The 18698-nt window shown below is 40.3% G+C and overlaps 1 protein-coding gene across 1 annotated transcript; it reads left to right on the top strand.

The window, feature by feature from the left end:
• The first annotated feature begins 3681 nt into the window (after window positions 1–3681).
• LOC149300437 (ubiquitin carboxyl-terminal hydrolase CYLD-like) lies at window positions 3682–18698 on the top strand. The gene is made up of 14 exons (XM_089484965.1): window positions 3682–4134; window positions 4384–4675; window positions 6998–7060; window positions 7270–7541; window positions 8422–8590; window positions 10277–10418; window positions 10802–10924; window positions 11028–11119; window positions 12382–12445; window positions 12525–12657; window positions 14993–15101; window positions 15178–15296; window positions 15587–15794; window positions 18514–18698. The coding sequence occupies exons 1-14, from the start codon at window positions 3682–3684 to the stop codon at window positions 18696–18698; spliced, it is 2424 nt and encodes an 807-aa protein (XP_089341091.1).

The following is an 18698-nucleotide window of genomic DNA, read 5'->3' as shown; positions in this document are numbered from 1 at the left end:
GAACTCGTTACAACCAAGGTGTGCAGAATACCATCTCTGAACGCACAACACGTCAAACCTTGAAGCAGATGGGCAGCACCATACTGGGTGCCACTCCTGTCTAAGAACTGGTGCTAACTGGAAACTGAGGCTACAATTTGAACAGGCTCACCAAAATTGGACAATGGAAGACCGGATGAACATTGCCTGGTCTGAAGAGTCTCGATTCCAGCTACGACATTCAGATGGCAGGCTCAGACTTTGACGTCAACAACATGAAAGTATGGATCCACCCTGCCTTGTATCAACGGTTCAGGCTGGTGGTGTAATGGTGTGGAGGACATTTTCTTGGCACACTTTGGGGCCCTTAATACCAATTAAGCATTGTTTAAAAGCAACAGCCTACCTGAGTATTGATGCTGACCATGTCCATCCCTTTATGACCACAGTGTGCCCATCTTTTGATGGCTACTTCCAGCAGGATAATGCACCATGTCACAAAGCTCACATCATCTCAAACTGGTTTCTTGAACATGACAATGAGGTCACTGTACTCAGATGGCCTCCACAGTCACCAGATCTCAATCAAATAGAGCACCTTTGGGATGTGGTGGAGCGGGAGATTCGCATCATGAATGTGCAGCTGACAAATCTGCAGCAACTGCGTGATGCCATCATGTCCATATGGACCAAAATCTCTGAGGAATGTTTCCAGCCCCTTGTAGAAAGTATGCCACAAAGAATGAAAGCAGTTCTGAAGGCAAATGGGGGTCCAACCCAGTACTAGCAAGGTGTACCTAATAAAGTGGCCAGTGAGTGTAAGTGAAGCCACTCAGATAATTTGCAGATGTTTGTCATTAGATGAGGACCTGTAGAACTTGGATTTCCTTGAGGCCATCCTGCCCACTGCCAGGCTGATTGCTGCATTCATATGACCATTATCAAACAAGTGAGAGTAACAACTGATGCAGTGTGCAATTTAGATTTATTTTGAGAGATTTGAGGAAGAGCTTTGGAACTAATTATGATGACTGTTTACTATATAGGTGTGCTTGGTAGTAGTACTTGAAAGCTCGTAGGTGGTCATTCTGGGATCCAGGGTAGATGTGATTTACATACCCACGACAGGTGGCCTCAGATACTATAGGTCAGTAAATAATATGGAGCTCATAGTGATTCCAGAGGATGATAAAGGGAAGTTTTTCATTAAACATTTGAAAAGCCAAAGATACCAGCTATTTTAAAATAACTGCTGCTTTGTCTTTGTATCTGTTCAGATATGGGTATGGGCAACAACAATCTCCAGTATGTACAAGCAAAAATTTAACTGTATGGATATCTATGGGGGCTGGCAGCATCAGAATTAAAAAAACAAAGAGAAAGAGCAAGAAAAAAGAGGGGGGGATAAAACATAAAACATGGAAATAAAAAAACAGTGAAAGGCCACCATATGGTGTCTGTTGTGGATTAGGTGTTACCGACGCATTATGTGGCACTGTGCGGTTGTGCCAAGGTAGTTTGTTATACATTTCTTTATTATTGGAAACCTCCTAGGCTGGTGCTTTGCAGCAGGATGTTTCATTTGTGAGGTTGCTGGGGTGGGCAGATGGTCCTCCCTTGAGCTGCTGGGACTGTTTGCTGGTTGTGCCAGGCTGCAACTTTCAATACAGAGTCTAGAAAAATCCACTGCAGGCACAGATTTGTTCCAAGGATACTATTTATAGCAAAGATACGTTTCTTCGCTGTGAATTAGCCCCAGGCTTTCTGCCCACTCTTGGACTGTATGTAGACAGATAGCGCTATTAGATGCTGGTAATGTTTCATTTCCATCAATATTTATTAATGTTACTAAAAATAACACATGAATTTAATTACAAGGGATTAGTGATGTTAAGCGTATACCTGCTGTTAATGAAAAAATAATTGTATTACACATGAAAACCTGATTCTGGTCTCAAAGTAAAATTATTATATTTGAGGATAGACAATTTCTCTTCAAACTGAAACTGGTATTTTATAATAACGGGCCAATGTTATACTTTTGCATACACATCGTTTAAAGAAAATACATAAACCTCCTCCTTATTTTTCATTACTCCTTACAAATTATTCCTTTTTTCACTCGCGATGTATTTTTACGTACGGTACCCTTTTGCGTCACCTTCAAATTAATTTCCTATGTTTGGCCTTCTCAGGGTAGACGTGGCAATGGGATAGGTGCCCCTGAGCTCTGCGGATTTTAAAGTTATGAGCCACCAGCTTGAGCCTTTTATGTGTTTTATTTGAAACACAGAAAAATATAATTTAACAGCAGATAACAATCATTGGGGCCATTATTTATGGTTTCAAACGAAGCCACTGAGGTGCCTAGAGTGACAATGAACGTAGTCTGAATTTACACCATGGCTGGATCCTATGCGTTCTCTTATTAAGGTTTCATATGAATGCTATGGATAATGTGTTAAAAGTATCCTACGTGGATGGAGTATTATTCTGGGCTTGGCCCTCAAGCCCACGGCTGCCAGCTTTTCCCTGTCCCTTTGTATCCTTATTTTTGTTTCAGACGCAGATTACTTTAACAGTCGGGTGTCTATCGGGTCATTTTTTCCACCTTTCCCTGCTGAAATCCTGCCTTCGATCATTTGGCAGAACGGTTTTTGACCGCTTCAACAATTCATAAAAGTCTTCTTTATAACTATAATTGAGGTATGACTAACAAGCAAGCGCCCAAAAACAACCTACGATGTGACAGGAGCATACGCATCGAGCTGTAGAGCGGGACTTTCCCGCTTCCGCACCCTCCTGTCAATCCAACTCCGTGATAGGCTCATTCGCCTTCCCCCTCGTCTTTGATTGGTTGATTTGGCCGCCCACGTTTTCTCGCACATTTCCTGGTTGTAACTTGGTGTAAGTTACATTGTATTTTAAGGTAACAATGGAGTTCGTCTGTTGAATTCTAAATGGAAATCCCTTCATGAAACAGCCAGGATGAGTAAACCTCAGCCGTGCTTGACAGGTGAGCCGATCCATAAACCCCAACTATCTCGTCGGATATGGGGAGAAGCTGGTAATGCCACCAAGCGGCAGGCAAAAGACAAGAAGCTAAATGCTGTATGTGCGTTCACATGTAACTATTAGTGTGTTATTTAATGGATTTAACTGTACTTATCTGAAGAGGCTCCCATGGTGTGACGGGCGGCAGAACCATTCCAGAATCATGAAGTCTGCGTTCATATCAGAGCGAAACATTTGACATTGCTCGTAATTCGGTACTCAAAGGGTTAAGCGTCTGTTTTACAGTAACTTATGTAATTAGACTTAATCATAATGCTTATATACATAGACACCGTTTGTTGTGTGTGTGTGTGTATGTATGTGTGTATATGTGTGTGTATATATATATATATATATATATATATATATATTCCAGCTTGAGCATCCCAATGAAAAATGTATTTAACTACTTGCTTTTAGGCAGTGGTAAACTGAATTCCTGGCCTGTTTGTGGCCCTCGAGGACTGGGGTTGTGGATCCCCAATTTAATATTTTCATTGCTCTTTTTTTTTTTTTTCTTCCAGAACATGGTGCAAAGTAACAACTGCCTGGAGTGACAGGAACATCGTTGGATTCATTCATATCTATGCCTATTTACTGTTTATATGTTTTATATGGGCTTTGTTGCAGTGATCTAGAAATAGTAAAATGTCATCTCAACGCTTCTTTTTTGCCACCCATGATTTTTCTGCCCTGCCTGAGTCGATTGAAGGGGTGTATGAGAGAGTGGAAAAGGGCAGCCTGCTAACTCCAACTAATACGCCCCACTCTGCCATTATCAAAGTGGATGACCCACTACACCCACCCACCCCATTGTGGCTCAAGGTGCTGGAAACGGAGAAGGTGGTCGGCGTAGCTGTAGAGTCTGTATTGGAGCTGGGGCCCAAAGTTGGGAGAATACTGGTGGCAGTGACAGACACGGAAGAGCGTCTGGCGTTCTTCAAGGACCAACAGAGAATGAGGGAAGTGATTGAATTGAAACAGGGGGACTGTGTGAGGGTTCAGGTCACTTCATCCAGTGGACGCAAAGAAAAGGGTATACTGCGTTACAGAGGACCTGTATGCCACAAGCAAGAGATTCTTTTTGGGGTCCAGCTTGTGGTAAGTCATTTTCTGCTGGATATCCCATTTAAATGTATTTGTAAATATGACCAGCATCTATTGGGCAGTTCCTTTATTATCCAAGGCAATCTGTCTTTTAGAGAAAAAAGTGCTGCTTTCTTCAGACAACAAATACTTTTATATAACTACTACGGTGTTTCCAAGCTTTTTACAAACAATCGCTAATAAGGCAAAATGTTATTGAAGAGACTGACATGAATTTCCTTTCTGTCCCATCTTCCATCTCAGGGCACAGCAGTTGGTAAAGGTTTCACTGATGGTTCATTTCGTGGCCAGCGATTCTTCCAATGCGATGAGAATTGTGGGGTCTTTGTTCCAGGAAGCAGGCTGGAGAAGGAGCATACAGAATCCCCTAAACGAAGAACAGAAAAAATGGATGACACCAACAAAGGGAGATATGAAGATTCAGTATTGGCCTCTAGGAACCCTGCAGAATCACGCCCAAAGCAACTGAACTTTCTGCCACGAGGAGTTACACATAAGAACCCCCTGCAAACTGTAGAGAAAGGACAAATCAGTGGTAACATATTAACATAACATTTGTATATGTATTAACCTTTTTTTATTTTTTATTTTATTTTTTTATATTTTACATTTTATAAATTACATTTTAATGATCCTGTTTAGCTTTAGGAAGCGCCTGATTGACAAGTCGCAGATATCATACAATTTCGACTTCCTGAATGTTGGTTTAATCTTCGTTAGGTTCTAGATTTGGCTTTTTTAATCCTACATACAGTCTGTGTTCAGCAGTCCCCTTTTTTTTTTTGCAATATCAAAGACATAAAACAAAGCTCAAGCTGCATATTTTGGCGGAGGCTGGCACATCACAGAATTAGTTATGCTATGCTCTAAATAAAATATATATTTTTTTTCTTTCTTGACATTGACCTTTTATACTGACCCTCTCATTGGTGTGCATATATCATCACAATTTTTGCCCTTTAAACATACTATATGGACAAGGGTATTGTGACACCTGACTTGGGTGACAGTGGCATACAGAGACATTTTGGACAATGCTATGCTTCCAACTTTGTGGGAACAGTGTGGAGATGGCCCTTTTCTATCCCAGCGTGACTGTGCCCCAGTGCAAAAAACAAGGTCCATAAAGACATGTTTGGATGATTGTTCCGCACAGAGCCCTGAGCTAAACCCTATTGAAAACCTTTGGGATGAGCTGGAACGGAGGTTGCGAGCCAGGCCTTTTCGTTCATCATCAGTGTTTGACCTCACAAATCCTCTACTGGATGAAAGGGCAAAATTCCCACAGAAACACTCCAAAATCTTGCAAAAACCCTTCCCAGAAAAGTTGGTATAGCTGTATTTAGAATGTTGGTATAATGGTCAGCTGTCCCAATACTTTTGTCCATATAGTCTACATAATAGTATACAAAATACATCTATACAATTAGCAAATAATTTAACATGGTTAACCAAAATTGATGCAAGGAGAAGCAACAAAAAAAGTATGTGTAATAGTAAAGGGAACTAATATATACCGTATTTGCTCGATTATAAGACGACCCCCCAAAATCAAAATATTAATTTAGGAAAAAAACAAAAAGCCTGAATATAAGACGACCCTATAGGAAAAAAGTTTTACCACTAAATATTAATTCATGTAAACTAATTTTCATATTTAATAAAAGCTATGATTGAGAAAAATATATATTTTTTTATTTCCTTTTATTTGCCAACCTGCCCCCCCCCCCCAGTTATGCACATCTGCCCCCAGGGTGGGTTGCCACTCTGCCCCATGATGTGCCTTTTAACCCTCTATATGCCACTCTGCTCCCAGAAATGTCTTATACCCTCCTATATGCCACTCAGCCCCATGATATGCCTTTAACCCCCTATATGCCAGAGTGGCATATAGGGGGTTAAAAGGCATATCATGGGGCTGAGTGGCATATAGGGGGTTAAAATGCATTTCTGGAGGTATATATATATATATATATATATATATATATATATATATATATATATATATATATATATAACTGCTAACAGCAATCACACTCCTATCAACCCAAGGCAGCCGGTACATGCTGGAACCTGGGGATGATAGCAGTGGGATTACAGCCTCCCTATGCCATGCTACCACCACCACCCCCCTTACACATCCATGCTATCACACACACTCATTCACAAACATTTAAATACTCATTCATTCCATTAATCACACATACTTCACACATTAATCACAAAAACCCTCCCCCACCCCCTTACCTGAACTGCAGATCTCCCACTCGCAGACTTCTGCAGGGGCCCGGCTGTGCGAGCAACTTCTCTGGCCCCGCCCCCAGAGGAAGGAGGGGGAGGCAGAGTTATGTGAGGACTGTGCTAGCTTCCTGTTCCCCTGCAGCTAGTAGGAGCGACGCTGCTCGCACCAAAGCCCGGTAAGCAGCCTGGCCCCAGCAGAATGAGGTCTGATTAGAAGACGACCTCGATTATAAGACGAGGGGTATCTTTCAGAGCATTTGCTCTGGAAAAAACCTTGTCTTATAATCGAGCAAATACGGTATACCAGGGAAGGAATTTTTTATGTGTGTGTGTCTTCTCTGAAAGCTCCATTTACAGAACCAGAAGATTAGCACGAGAAACATAGGTAGGATACCAGTATTTGACATTCGGAGACTTTTATGCTTTTCTTTTTTCTTCTTGAATCTGCAGAGCAATTGAAACAAGGCATTTTTTTTTTCCATTCGCCTAAGTCGTCTTGAAAATCCTGGAATGGTCCACAAAGACATCAGTGCCATGTTTCTATACATCTTTATCCCGAAGAGAGAAAAGTTACTTTACTTACTTCAAATTACTGTATTTTACTTTTCCTATGCAGAACTCGGACCCCCAGAAGAAGAAAGGAAGGTCAGGCGTATTCCAGAGGAGCACACTCTAGAGGGTAAACTGACCAGTATCATAATAACAGTTTAGATGTAAGCACGAAAAGACAAGGATAACTTTCTGTAGAAAAGAGAAGATGAATAGGTGTGGCAGGGGAGATGACTTCTAGGAGCATAGCTTTTATTAATTTGCTGGGGCAAATCAAAAAAAATTCACCTAGCTAGAAAGGTCACAATTAAGTAGTTTCTTCTTCTTTCATTAATTCAGATGAGGAACCCAAATGTTTGGCTACTCAACCTGAAGCACCAGACTCCCAATCTTCCTTCTGTCCTGCCTCTGAGGATCACCATCCACCTTCAAGTCTGTATAGCCCACCTAGTAGTTTGTGCCCCTCAAGCCTGCAACTAGAAGCTGCAACTCTAAGCCATAGGTTAGAAGTGAACTCCATGGTTGAAGTGGATGACCCACCCATCTATGGAGTAATTCGCTGGATTGGGCAGATTGCAGAGTCTCCGGAGCTCATTGCTGGACTTGAAATGGTAATTTATTTATAATGAACATAATTTGTATTGGCTGTGCAGCATGAGATTATTGTATTCTGAAATTACTGACTGTTAATGTAGCAAAATATGATATATTCTATTCATTGAACCTACTACTACACACACACACTCTCTCTCTCTCTCTCTCTCCCTTGCTGTAGAAAGCCCCTTTAAATCCCGGGATATATAACCTTCCCCCGTCTGGCTTTCCTTTAACTGCTACCGATTCTTCGTCGTATGAAACTCCACTTACGCCAGTGGCTTAACACTATGGGTTTATTAAAATAACAAATATATATATATATATATGAGTATACAGAGAAGCATCTGAAATACAAGGCTCTGTGACTCTAACTACACAATGCTAGTGACTCTATGTGTGCATGTAAGGATGGGGTGTCGCTGTCACCTTGATGTTATCCTTCTTTCTTTCTTTCTTTCTTTCTGTTTCTCTCCTCTCTTTTCTGTGTTGCTCACACAACACCTTTATAGCCACCATGCCCAAACAGTCCCAGCCAATCATCTTCTGAGTTTGTGTCAGCTGCCTGTAGAGATCGCTCTTGTCCAAGAAGTTAGGTTGCCCCCACAGTGAAGTTGATGGTCCTCAGGGCAAATTCAGGGTGGGTCTCTGGAATATTGATATTGTCTCCTGCAGTCCTTTTGTTATAGGAGATTGCAGATTGTATCTCCTGTTTATTGTTCCCACCTGGTAGAGAGATAGCCTTTGATGTATTGGGAGTTCCTGGACATTTGGGTTTTGCCCCTAGTGTAATTCCTTGAAACTGGTTTACTCAAGAGGAATCCCATTGTGTTGGGAGCCAGCTGTTGTCCTTGGAGATTAATAATTGACTTATATTTATTACACTTGCTGCATCAGGAAGAAGAAATGCCAACTGCTTGTACGGATGGGATATACAGAGGAAATCGATATTTTCATTGTGGTCCCCATAAAGCATTATTTGTCAAGCTGCGCAACTGCCGGCCAGACTCTCGCTTCTCCTCTGTGCATGGTCAAATCAATCAGATCCAAAGATGCAACTCCATTGGTTAGTATGTCATTATGCCATTCCTTGCTAAACAAAATAAAAATACAATAGTCCTGCTTGCACAAGTATTCTTATTTGCACTGGATGGTCATTTTAGGAACACTGGCTCTGAAATTAGCAATGCAAAAGTCAGACTTCCTGTTGCATTCTTGATTAATAGGTTTTGTGTTTTATATACTTTAATTAGCATGCAAGAATTTTCAACAAACACTAGTGAAAAAGTCTGAAATCACAGGGAAAAACAGTAGGTTTCTAGTTTTCCTAATGCCCAGTAAACACAAAACAGTTTGGTGTATAATAACATATATATATATATATATATATATATATATATATATATATATATATATATATATACACACACACACACACACACATTAGGGGAAGCAAATACTAAATCATAGCATTAAAATAAAGATGCATATAAAGGGTTATATATGCAACTGCTGCAAGGAAAAAAGTGCAAAAGCATGGAGTAACTAAAAGCTTGCACAGTTCTTCCACTCTGTGTATATAATGCCAGTAGATTCAACCTTATATGTAGCGGTGTGATAACATACTAACATTGCAGATCTCATTGTGTTATCATATGCTCAATAGTAAACAATACTCCTCAAGCCAGGTTTACCGCTTACACTAACCTACATAATCATACATGATCCTTTGTTTCTATAACCAGTAATATTCATGCAAACGTACACTCATCAGTTCCTTTATTCATTAAAGCTGATCTATAACTTTAAAATTCCTACCTGTTAGGTATTGTATACTAACCTATGTAAAGTGGTACTGTAGTCCGTTTCTTTTAAAGTGTAACTCTCAATTTTCAGTAATCAACTCTCAGTTTCAGTAATCAAAACAACATAAGCTTTAAGTAAATTTATTAGATGAATTTAGTCTTTCCAAAGCTTATGATGGTGATAGTTCCCCTAAAACTGTCAAGGTGTTCTTTATGTGCAGCCCCATAACCATGAAATTTTTATTTATTTTTTACTTTTCTTCCCCGGCTCTTCTACTACGCAAATAGTATTTACAAGCTTTGTGTATGTTTGTGAGTCCCGTCCTTGAATGTCACTTGTCACAGTCTGCACAATGATGGCCTAGGAGGCAGGGCCGGCCCTACAATGGAGCCGAGTGGGGCGATTGCCCCAGGTGGCACTTTTGAAGGGGCGGCACTTTGCTTTGTTTTGTTTTTTAAGCGGAGGAGAGAGAGGGGCGCCGAGTGGTTTTCGCTTACCCGCTCGGCGCCCCTCTCTCTCCTCTGCGAGCTCTCTAGCTCGGTCTCGGTGCTGGCTTGTAATTCTGAGCGCCGGAAGTGATGTCAATTTCCGGCGCTCAGCATTTCAAGCCGGCACCGTGTCAGAGCAGGGAGACTCGCAGCAGGACTTAAAGGTAAGTACAAAGGGGGGATAGGGTAGATAATAGGGAGGGAGAGTAGATAATGGCGTTGGCGAAGTTTAAAATGACGCCCCCCCTCCCCGGCGTCGGCGGGGGGGGCATCATTTTAAACTTCACCCCAGGCGGCATTAAGTCTTGGGCCGGCCCTGCTGGGAGGGACTTTGGGCAGTAATGGAATCCAGCCCCTGACCTATTATCCCCTTTAGAATCTTTTGATAGCGTTGCTCATGTTGAGCTTAGGTAGGGTACCTTGTTAGTGGTTCAACATCCACTTCTGTATTGTCTCAGCATTCCAGGACTATGCTAGCAAGAGTGTGGAGGAAAATACCCCACCTGCCACAGGTAATGAAGCAGTTGAACGTCTGACAGGATGGAAAAAGGGCATCCAGGGACATTGCAATTCCTGCTACTTAGATGCAACACTTTTCTGGTGAGAAACCACATCACTTTGTATCTATCGGTCAAACATTTTCTCCAGCCACAGTCCCACAAATGAATATCATTTTAATGGAAATGCCAACCTAAAGCCAGAAAGCTTTGATGTCAGGAGAGAGTTCACAGCTATTGCTCCATAATAAGAATGGCTTACAAAGTCCCTATTGACATACTTAATGCACGTAGCCTATTTATTTCACTTGCATTTCAGCATAATATTGTTTTATCTTTAAAGGACTCCATCAGCATTTCCAGATTGTTTTTTTAATAATTTTTTGTTTATTTTCTCCATTAATTATCCTATTATAAAGACCTGCATGCAACATAAGCTTCTGATATTCCATTCCCATGCAATAAGACTATGTTACTATTTCTCAGTATGTTTGCCTGTTCATCTGTTTTGGATACTATGCTCCTGCGTCCTCCAGACAAGAATGACAGCGACTCATACATTGACACGCGGGACTTGTTGCGCACTGAAATCGTGAACCCCCTTCGGAAGTAAGTGCAGAAAGAAAATGGCGTTTGTGGTCCAAATGTTGTTGTTGTTTCTGTCATTATACATATCTACCGTGCTCTCACATGCTATCCTCTCTTCTCTCAGGAATGGATATGTGTGTGCCACTAAAATTATGGCCTTAAGGAAGATTTTAGAAGCTGCTGGAAAGAGTACAGGATTCACCAATGAAGAAAAAGGTGAATACATAAAATAGAGCATCTCTACATATGTTTTGTGTAAATGTTATAAATTGAAGGCTGACCAAAATAAGCTTTTTTAAAAATGTATTTAATATTACTTAACCCCTTCAATCCCAGGGGTTTTTGGTACCTCAAAGCCCAGAGCAATTTTGCCATTTTTGCGCTATGTTCAGAGATTATTCTCTTTTCCTGTGAATAGTGTACCCATGTAAACTATATATTGTTTTTTCAAGGAGAGATAGAGCTTTCTTTTGATACCATAGTTGGATGATTAGCTGAAAATTTAGAATGAGAAATTTAGTAAAAGCTAGAGAAAATTTGAAAAAAAAACATTTTCCCTCTGAATCCTCACAAAATTAGGTAAAGTGATGGAAAATCCCCTCCAAGTTTATCAATTCAGGTATCCTGCTTTCAGAAATACCTAATGTATATAGATTTTCCATACTTTCCCAGCACCAGGGAGCATACTGTAAGGTGTACATTTTTTGTATAATTTTTATGCCTATGGCTTAACGGGTTTGGGGGTTGTGAACGGGGGCAGGAGGGTTATACTGGCTAGATGTTATGCTAGGGCAATGGGATGTAAGGTTTTATAATTATTTTTTTTATTATATATTTTTTCATTTTGTTTATATTTTATTTTTTATATCTATATTTTTCTCACACAAAAATGGTTAGAGGTCCTCTTAGGGACCTCCTGAACATGCCAGTGATTTTTTTTCATATTTTCATATTTTTTAAATGAATTAACGGCTTTTTTTTTCCATTCACTGCTTCAGGACAGGAGGGACATGGTTTCTCACTCCCCTCCCCGCGATCCCCCTGCACCGAACACATTGTGATCTCTATGCAGGTCCTCACAGACCTTCCGGGTTACGTCGGCAGTGACGCAACCCGGAAGGGAATGCCCGATCGGGCAGTTTGAAATATGACAGCTTTCCGGAAGCTGTTACAGCAGATCGGACAGCAGAAAGCCGGCGATGCCGGCTTCTGCTGTCAGTGGGGAGTCCAGGCTGTCAAACGACAGCCTGATCTTCCGTGCAGCGGCAGGGATGTGTCCCTGATGCTGCAAGAAGGGCTGGACGTACTGGGACGTCCATAGGGGTTTCTTAATAGGCTTTTATTTGGACGTCCCGGTACGTCTATAGGGGATTGAAGGGGTTAAAATGAATATTCAATTCAAGCCATCTAGGAAAATCTCAGTCATGATTGTTAATTTTATATATTCATTAGTGATGCTTTGCATATGTTGTTTACAGATCCTGAGGAATTCCTAAACCAATTGTTCCAGGTCCTTAGGGTAGAACCTCTATTTTATATAAGGTAACCATATTCCTAATTCTTTAGCTTGCTTAGCTATTTTCTACATCATCTGATTTTTACCATTATTCCATTGAACCAGGACACTGAAGAAGAAGCCCCAGGGCTGTATATTCTACCAAATCTTCATGGAGAAGAAACAGTCAGTGGATGTACCCAGTGTTCAGCAGCTCCTGGAGTGGTCAATGGTTACTGGTGACCTGAAGTTTACAGAGGTGAGAGACATGATTATGAGTCCTTGATAACTTAACCCCTCGACTTCTATTGACGTGCCAGGCATGTTTTGAATTTAAACTGGTGTAGTAAGCTATCTATTATCGCTTTCTGCACCCAGCGTTGCTGTAATGCCTCAATTCCGAGGCATTCAGCAAAACCGATTTAACCCCTTAACAACAAAGCCCGTACATGTACGGGCTGCTGTTAAACAGCTGCATTGTCGTGATCGGCGGCTTTTCAGCATCCACTGAAGCCTCACAAGTGGATCCGGGTAGGAAAGCTCTCCCCACAAAGATCACGGCTAAAACAGCTTATAAAGCGATCGGCATTCACTCCCTAAGCATAAACGGCGTTGCTGACATGCCTCGATATCGAGTCATATAGCAACACAACCCTCCCCCACCCTGATCGCCTTCTGATTGCTCCGAACAGTTACCACAAGCGCCATCAAGTGAATGGCATCGCAACTGAACAATGCAGACCCTCTTGAGAACTCTCGAGCTCCTCCTGCAGGTTGAATGCAGGTACTGCATTCAACCATGCAAGGTCAATGGAGCCCAACTCACTAATCAGTGTGATTAGTGTAAAAAAAAAATATGATAACATGTAAAATAATGTTTTTTAAAAAGAATTAAAATATTGGCATTATAAATGCCCATAGGGTGCCTAGCTTTAAAAAAAAAAATCTGATTTGATGGGGTAAATTGAATTGGCCTGCTTCAATGATGTCCCAAATATGGGACGTGGGCACAGACTGACCAGATGTCTAAATGTCAAAAAAATACATACCTCACAAAGGGGGTCTTTTACCTCCCAAATAACCCAACAAACCCAAAGCTTTTTGAAAACTAGACACCCCAAGGTATTTGAAATGCTGGTATTTTAACCCTTTCCATGCACTAATTTCACCACCAGCCTTTGTCAAACATTTTTTTTGTATTTTTTTCACACACGTTGTACTTTAGGTATGAATTTACTGCTCCTGGTATATGTCCATGTCAAACAACACCCCCATATGTGTTCAGTAACATCTCCTAAGCAGCCCGTACATATACTGGCTTTGTCGTTATCACATTGCACTACAAGTCCGTACACGGTCGTTAAGGGGTTAAGGCTGTTCTGGAAATGATACGGCCAGGGACCAATGAAAGTAATCATAAATTGGGCAGAGCAGATTGACTGGATGGTTCTTACCTGCTGACACATTCTAAAATAGTTAATGATTTGCAGGATAAAAATGCAAGAAAGACTAAGGGATCTCTATATATAGCTTGTAGGGGAGAAGAAATAGAGGGGATGTTGTAGAAACTAAATAGGTAAGGCTATTTAACAAAGTACAGGAGTGAAGTTCATTTCAAAGGAGGACAAATGTTAGAACAAAATGCCATGATCAAAACTAGAGGGTCAGAGGCTTAGATGTAATGTTATGAAGCTTTACTTCACTCAAAAAGGGGTAGATAAGTGGAACATCATCCCAGAAGAAGTGTTAGAGGCTGATACAATGATGGAATTTAAACATGCATGACATTAAGCTATTCTGAATCTAAGGGGAAACTGATTTAAGGATAAAGACATCAGGAGAAACATGAAAACCAATCGGTCAAACAACCATCTAGTTATCTGCTCCTAAATTCTATGTTTCTATACCAAATGTTAGTCAACAAAATAAGTAGCTTTTGATTTAACATTACATTGATCCCTAATGAAGACCTGTTATACTGCCAAAAAAATAGCTCATGTGACTATGGATAGTTCAAACTTGTAAATATACTGATCGTTGTTATTGTTTCCCTAAATATCTAACTTTATTCCGTTCCAGTGGTTTAAAAGTGTGCAACCCACTGAATGTAAGTTAGACAATACAAGGTAATGCAGCTTCCCCTTTTACCGAGAGCAACATGTCACCCTACTTTTATTCTAATTTTAAGTGCTCTCTGTTCAGAGAAACACACAATCTATCCTCTTAAATACCCACAACCTGGATCTTGAGAAGAAAACAAATGAGGTCTTCACACCACTGACTTTTCCACAATCAAATCCTCAACCAAGTAGTTCATCACCTTATTCTCATAGTCCCCTTCAATCTCCTAATTAATTTTTATGCTTGCAAAAGCAGGACACTTGTATTCCTGCTGTGCAGTGCAGGCAAACACATCAATTACACAACATCAAGAAGCAAGTTGGTGCTACTTGCTACCAGGAGCCATAGGGGAAAAAGGGTCCCTTTTGCCTTAATACTTCCTTCCTTCAGGTATAGTCTCTTGTTTTTTATTGCAAATGCCTTTTTTCTTGATTATGTAAACAATGTGTACATTGTAATTTAATATCTCATAGGCCCCTTCTTGCCTCATAATCCAAATGCCCAGAAATGGGAAGAATTTCAAGATGTTTCCCACCATCATTCCAACGCTTGAGTTAGATATTACTGACCTCCTGGAAGACAGTAAGTGCTCTGAAAATACTAGTAACATGGAAAATTAGCTTTGTGTGTGCTTGCTACCCAGTATTTTCTCCTCTAGCCCCACGCCAGTGCTGCATCTGTGAGTCGCTTGCAGTTGTCGAATGTCCAGACTGCTACGAGGATGCTGGAATTTCCCCAGGACGCATAAAGCAGTACTGCGAACTATGCAGTAAGCAGGTACCACATCATTCTCCATTATCAAAACAAAGATGTGTATCCACCAAAATGTGAGTTTGCAAGTAAGTTAACTATTTTAACTCACTGAGCCAGATACAGAGAGGATCTCCTTCATGAATTGCTGCGCAGGCCCAGTCCTTCTTGTAGGACAACCTAATTGAAGTTGGCATTTCATAATGCGCAGTGAATTACTGATGTGAAATGTTCACTGTAGTAAACACACTCTGTTGTGTCTTAGTGATTCAGCTAAGTAGTGGGGTGGTCCTTACTACAAACTTTTATCTTGATAGGTACACCTTCACAGCCAACGACGTGGACACCGCCCACAGGATCTAACTTTGCCTAAAGATCTGAATGGACAGGTTATGTTTCAACGACAGTACATGGAACTATATGCAGTATTATGTATAGAAACCAGTCACTACGTGGCTTTTATTAGACTGTGCTCTCAGAATCCTCCTCTCTGGGTCTTCTTTGACAGCATGGCTGATCGAGAGGGTATGTGCTTGCAATATTTATTTTATTTTAATGATTGCTTGCTTCCTGTATATTTCTGCCTGTTTATCATTGAACCCCATCAGTACCAGGGTTATTTTACGATGTTTGCACTACAGGACCAGAGCAATTTTAGTGTTTTTGCTGTCTATTTAACTGTGATTTCCCACTAATTAAGTACGATTGTCTTTTGTGTGTGTGTATGTATGTATGTATGTATGTATATATATATATATATATATATATATATATATATATATATATATATATATATAAACACACACACTCACTGACCACTGTTCAATTGCTTGTTAACACAAATCGCTGAATTTAGGTATGTAGACGTGGTCAAGACAAATTGCTGAAGTTCAACCGAGCATCAGAATGGGGAAGAAAGGGGATTTAAGTGACATTGAGCATGGTATGGTTTTTCGTGCCAGACAGGCTGGTCTGCGTACTTCAGAAACTGCTTATCTACTGGGATTTTCACCAGAACCATCTCTAGGGTTTACAGAGAATGATCCAAAAAAGAGAAAATATCCAGCAAGCGGCAGTTGTGTGGATGAAAATGCCTTCTTGATGTCAGAGGATAATGGGCAGACTGGGATGACATAAAGGCAGCAGTAACTTAAATAACCACTCGTTACAACCAAGGTATGCAGAATACCATCTCTGAACACACAAAAGCAGCAGAAGACCACACTGAGTGCCACTCCTGACAGCTAGGAACATGAAACTGAGGCTACAATTCGCACAGGCTCACCAAAATTGGACAATAGAAGACTGGAAGAACAGTGCCTGGTCTGATGAGTCTCAATTCCAGCTGTGACATTCAGATAGCAGGGTCGGAATTTGGCTTAAACAACATGAAAGCATGGATTCATCCTGCCTTGTATCAATGGTTCAGGCTGGTGGCGGTGGTGTAATGGTATGGGGAAAATTTTGTTGGCACACTTTGGACCCCTTAGTACCAATTAAGCATCTTTTAAACACGACCATGTCAATCCCTTTATGACCACAGTCTACCTATCTTCTGATGGCTGCTTCCAGCAGGATAATGCACAAAGTCACAAATCTCACATCATCACAAACTTGTTTCTGGAACATGACGATAAGTTTGCTGTACTCCAATGGACTCCACAGTCACCAGATCTCAATCCAATAAGAGCACCTTTGGGATGTGATGGAAGGGGATGTGATGGATGTGCAGCTGAAAAATCTGCAGCAACTGCGTGATGCCATCATGTCCATATGAACCAAAATCTCTGAGGGATGTTTCCAGCACCTTGTAGAAAGTATGCCACGAAGACTGAAGGCAGTTCTGAAGGCAAAAGGGGGTCCAACCCGGTACTTCCAAGGTTTAACTAGTAAAGTGGCCAGTGTGTGTGTGTGTGTGTATATGTGTATATATATATGTGTATATATATATATATATATATATATATATATATATATATAATGTGTGTTTGTGAATATAATCTAAAAATGTTGGAAAAATTAAGAAAAAAGCCACAGTTCTCACCCAAACATTGCATTTACATTTTTTTTCTTCACAAACACATTTATATACAAAGATAGTATTTCAATAAATTTCTTTCCATTGATTTATATTCAGCAACTCCCCTTGAGTAGTACAATACTCCATATGCATTGGTATGGCATATTTTTCAGATGTTCCAGGGGAAAAATTGGAGCATGCATATTCAGTTTCCATTGGAATTTTGACAAATCACTTTACTGCGCTTATGTCTCATTTGAAGCACAGTAGAGGTCCCATACTTCAAGTTAATTTCATATGAAACTGTATATTCCCATTCAACTGGAAATTAAATGGGAACACAGGAGTTTTTTGTTTCTTTTTTTGGTGTACTTTTTACATTTTAATCAGGTTTTGGGATGAATGCTTTATGTTGGTCTACCTGGAACAAGAAAAAGAAAAAGAAAAATCTCATACTTCTCCTATGGGATGTAATCATTACACAGTCACAAGAAACTTGTTTTTTGAATACTTGAATAAGGAAGCTCTACCATGTGTTTTTGGTGGTAAATTTACACCTAACCACCAAAATAACCCCAACAAAGTATGTGTTCCCTAAAAGTACATCACCTGAGAATTTCAAAGACAACTCACTTACTTTACCATTTCACATTTCTTGCATGCATCAAGATTTCCTTTTTCTTGTACACATGGCATTGTTTTTGATTAAAATCCTTCCCTGGGTTTTGGGGCATTTTTTTTAAATGCTTTGGTGTGTCCCCTTCTCTGTGTCTGGGGTTAATTTTTCAAGTTTGTTTTTAGTCTCTTAGGTTAGTTATTTGTGTTCTAGTTGGTGCTAACGGCTTAGTGAATAAGCCTAAGGGTTATGGGGATTTTATTTACATTCTTTTTTTAACTGCATTCACTGATGTTGCCCCCACACAAAAATGCATCATTGAATGGGTTAAGCCTGTACGAAGGCCTCAATTATGTCACTGGTCCTAAAATGAATTTCTCATGAGGTACCTGGAACATTGCTGGTTGCGAAGGAGTAAATTCCTAAAATGTGAAAATAAATTATTTAACTCAGTATATCTCCTCCCCTGAACAAGTAATATACAAAATGTATTTCATGAAAGGTTACATAGTTTGTCAACATGTTGACCCATTTTTAGAAATATATGAGTGCATAATTTGATAATCTAGCATGTTCATCATTCTTTTTATTTACATTTTCCGTTGTAGGAGGAGAGAATGGATTTAACATTCCAAGAGTTACCCCCTGCCCTGAGGTTACAGAGTACCTTGAAATGACCCCTGAACAGCTGCAACAGGAAGACCCAAAGAACATGCCAACATATGTCCGTCGGCTACTGTCTGATGCATACATGTGCCTATACTATAGTCCTGACCTAAGCCTTTACAAGTAA

The sequence above is a fragment of the Sceloporus occidentalis genome, unplaced genomic scaffold (assembly GCF_023333645.1).
Source record: "Sceloporus occidentalis isolate IW3139 unplaced genomic scaffold, rSceOcc1.0.p SCAF_24, whole genome shotgun sequence".
In the NCBI taxonomy this organism is placed as follows: Eukaryota; Metazoa; Chordata; class Lepidosauria; order Squamata; family Phrynosomatidae; genus Sceloporus; species Sceloporus occidentalis.
The sequence above is the reverse complement of the archived record's forward strand: the minus strand, read 5'-3'. Positions and strand labels throughout refer to the sequence as shown.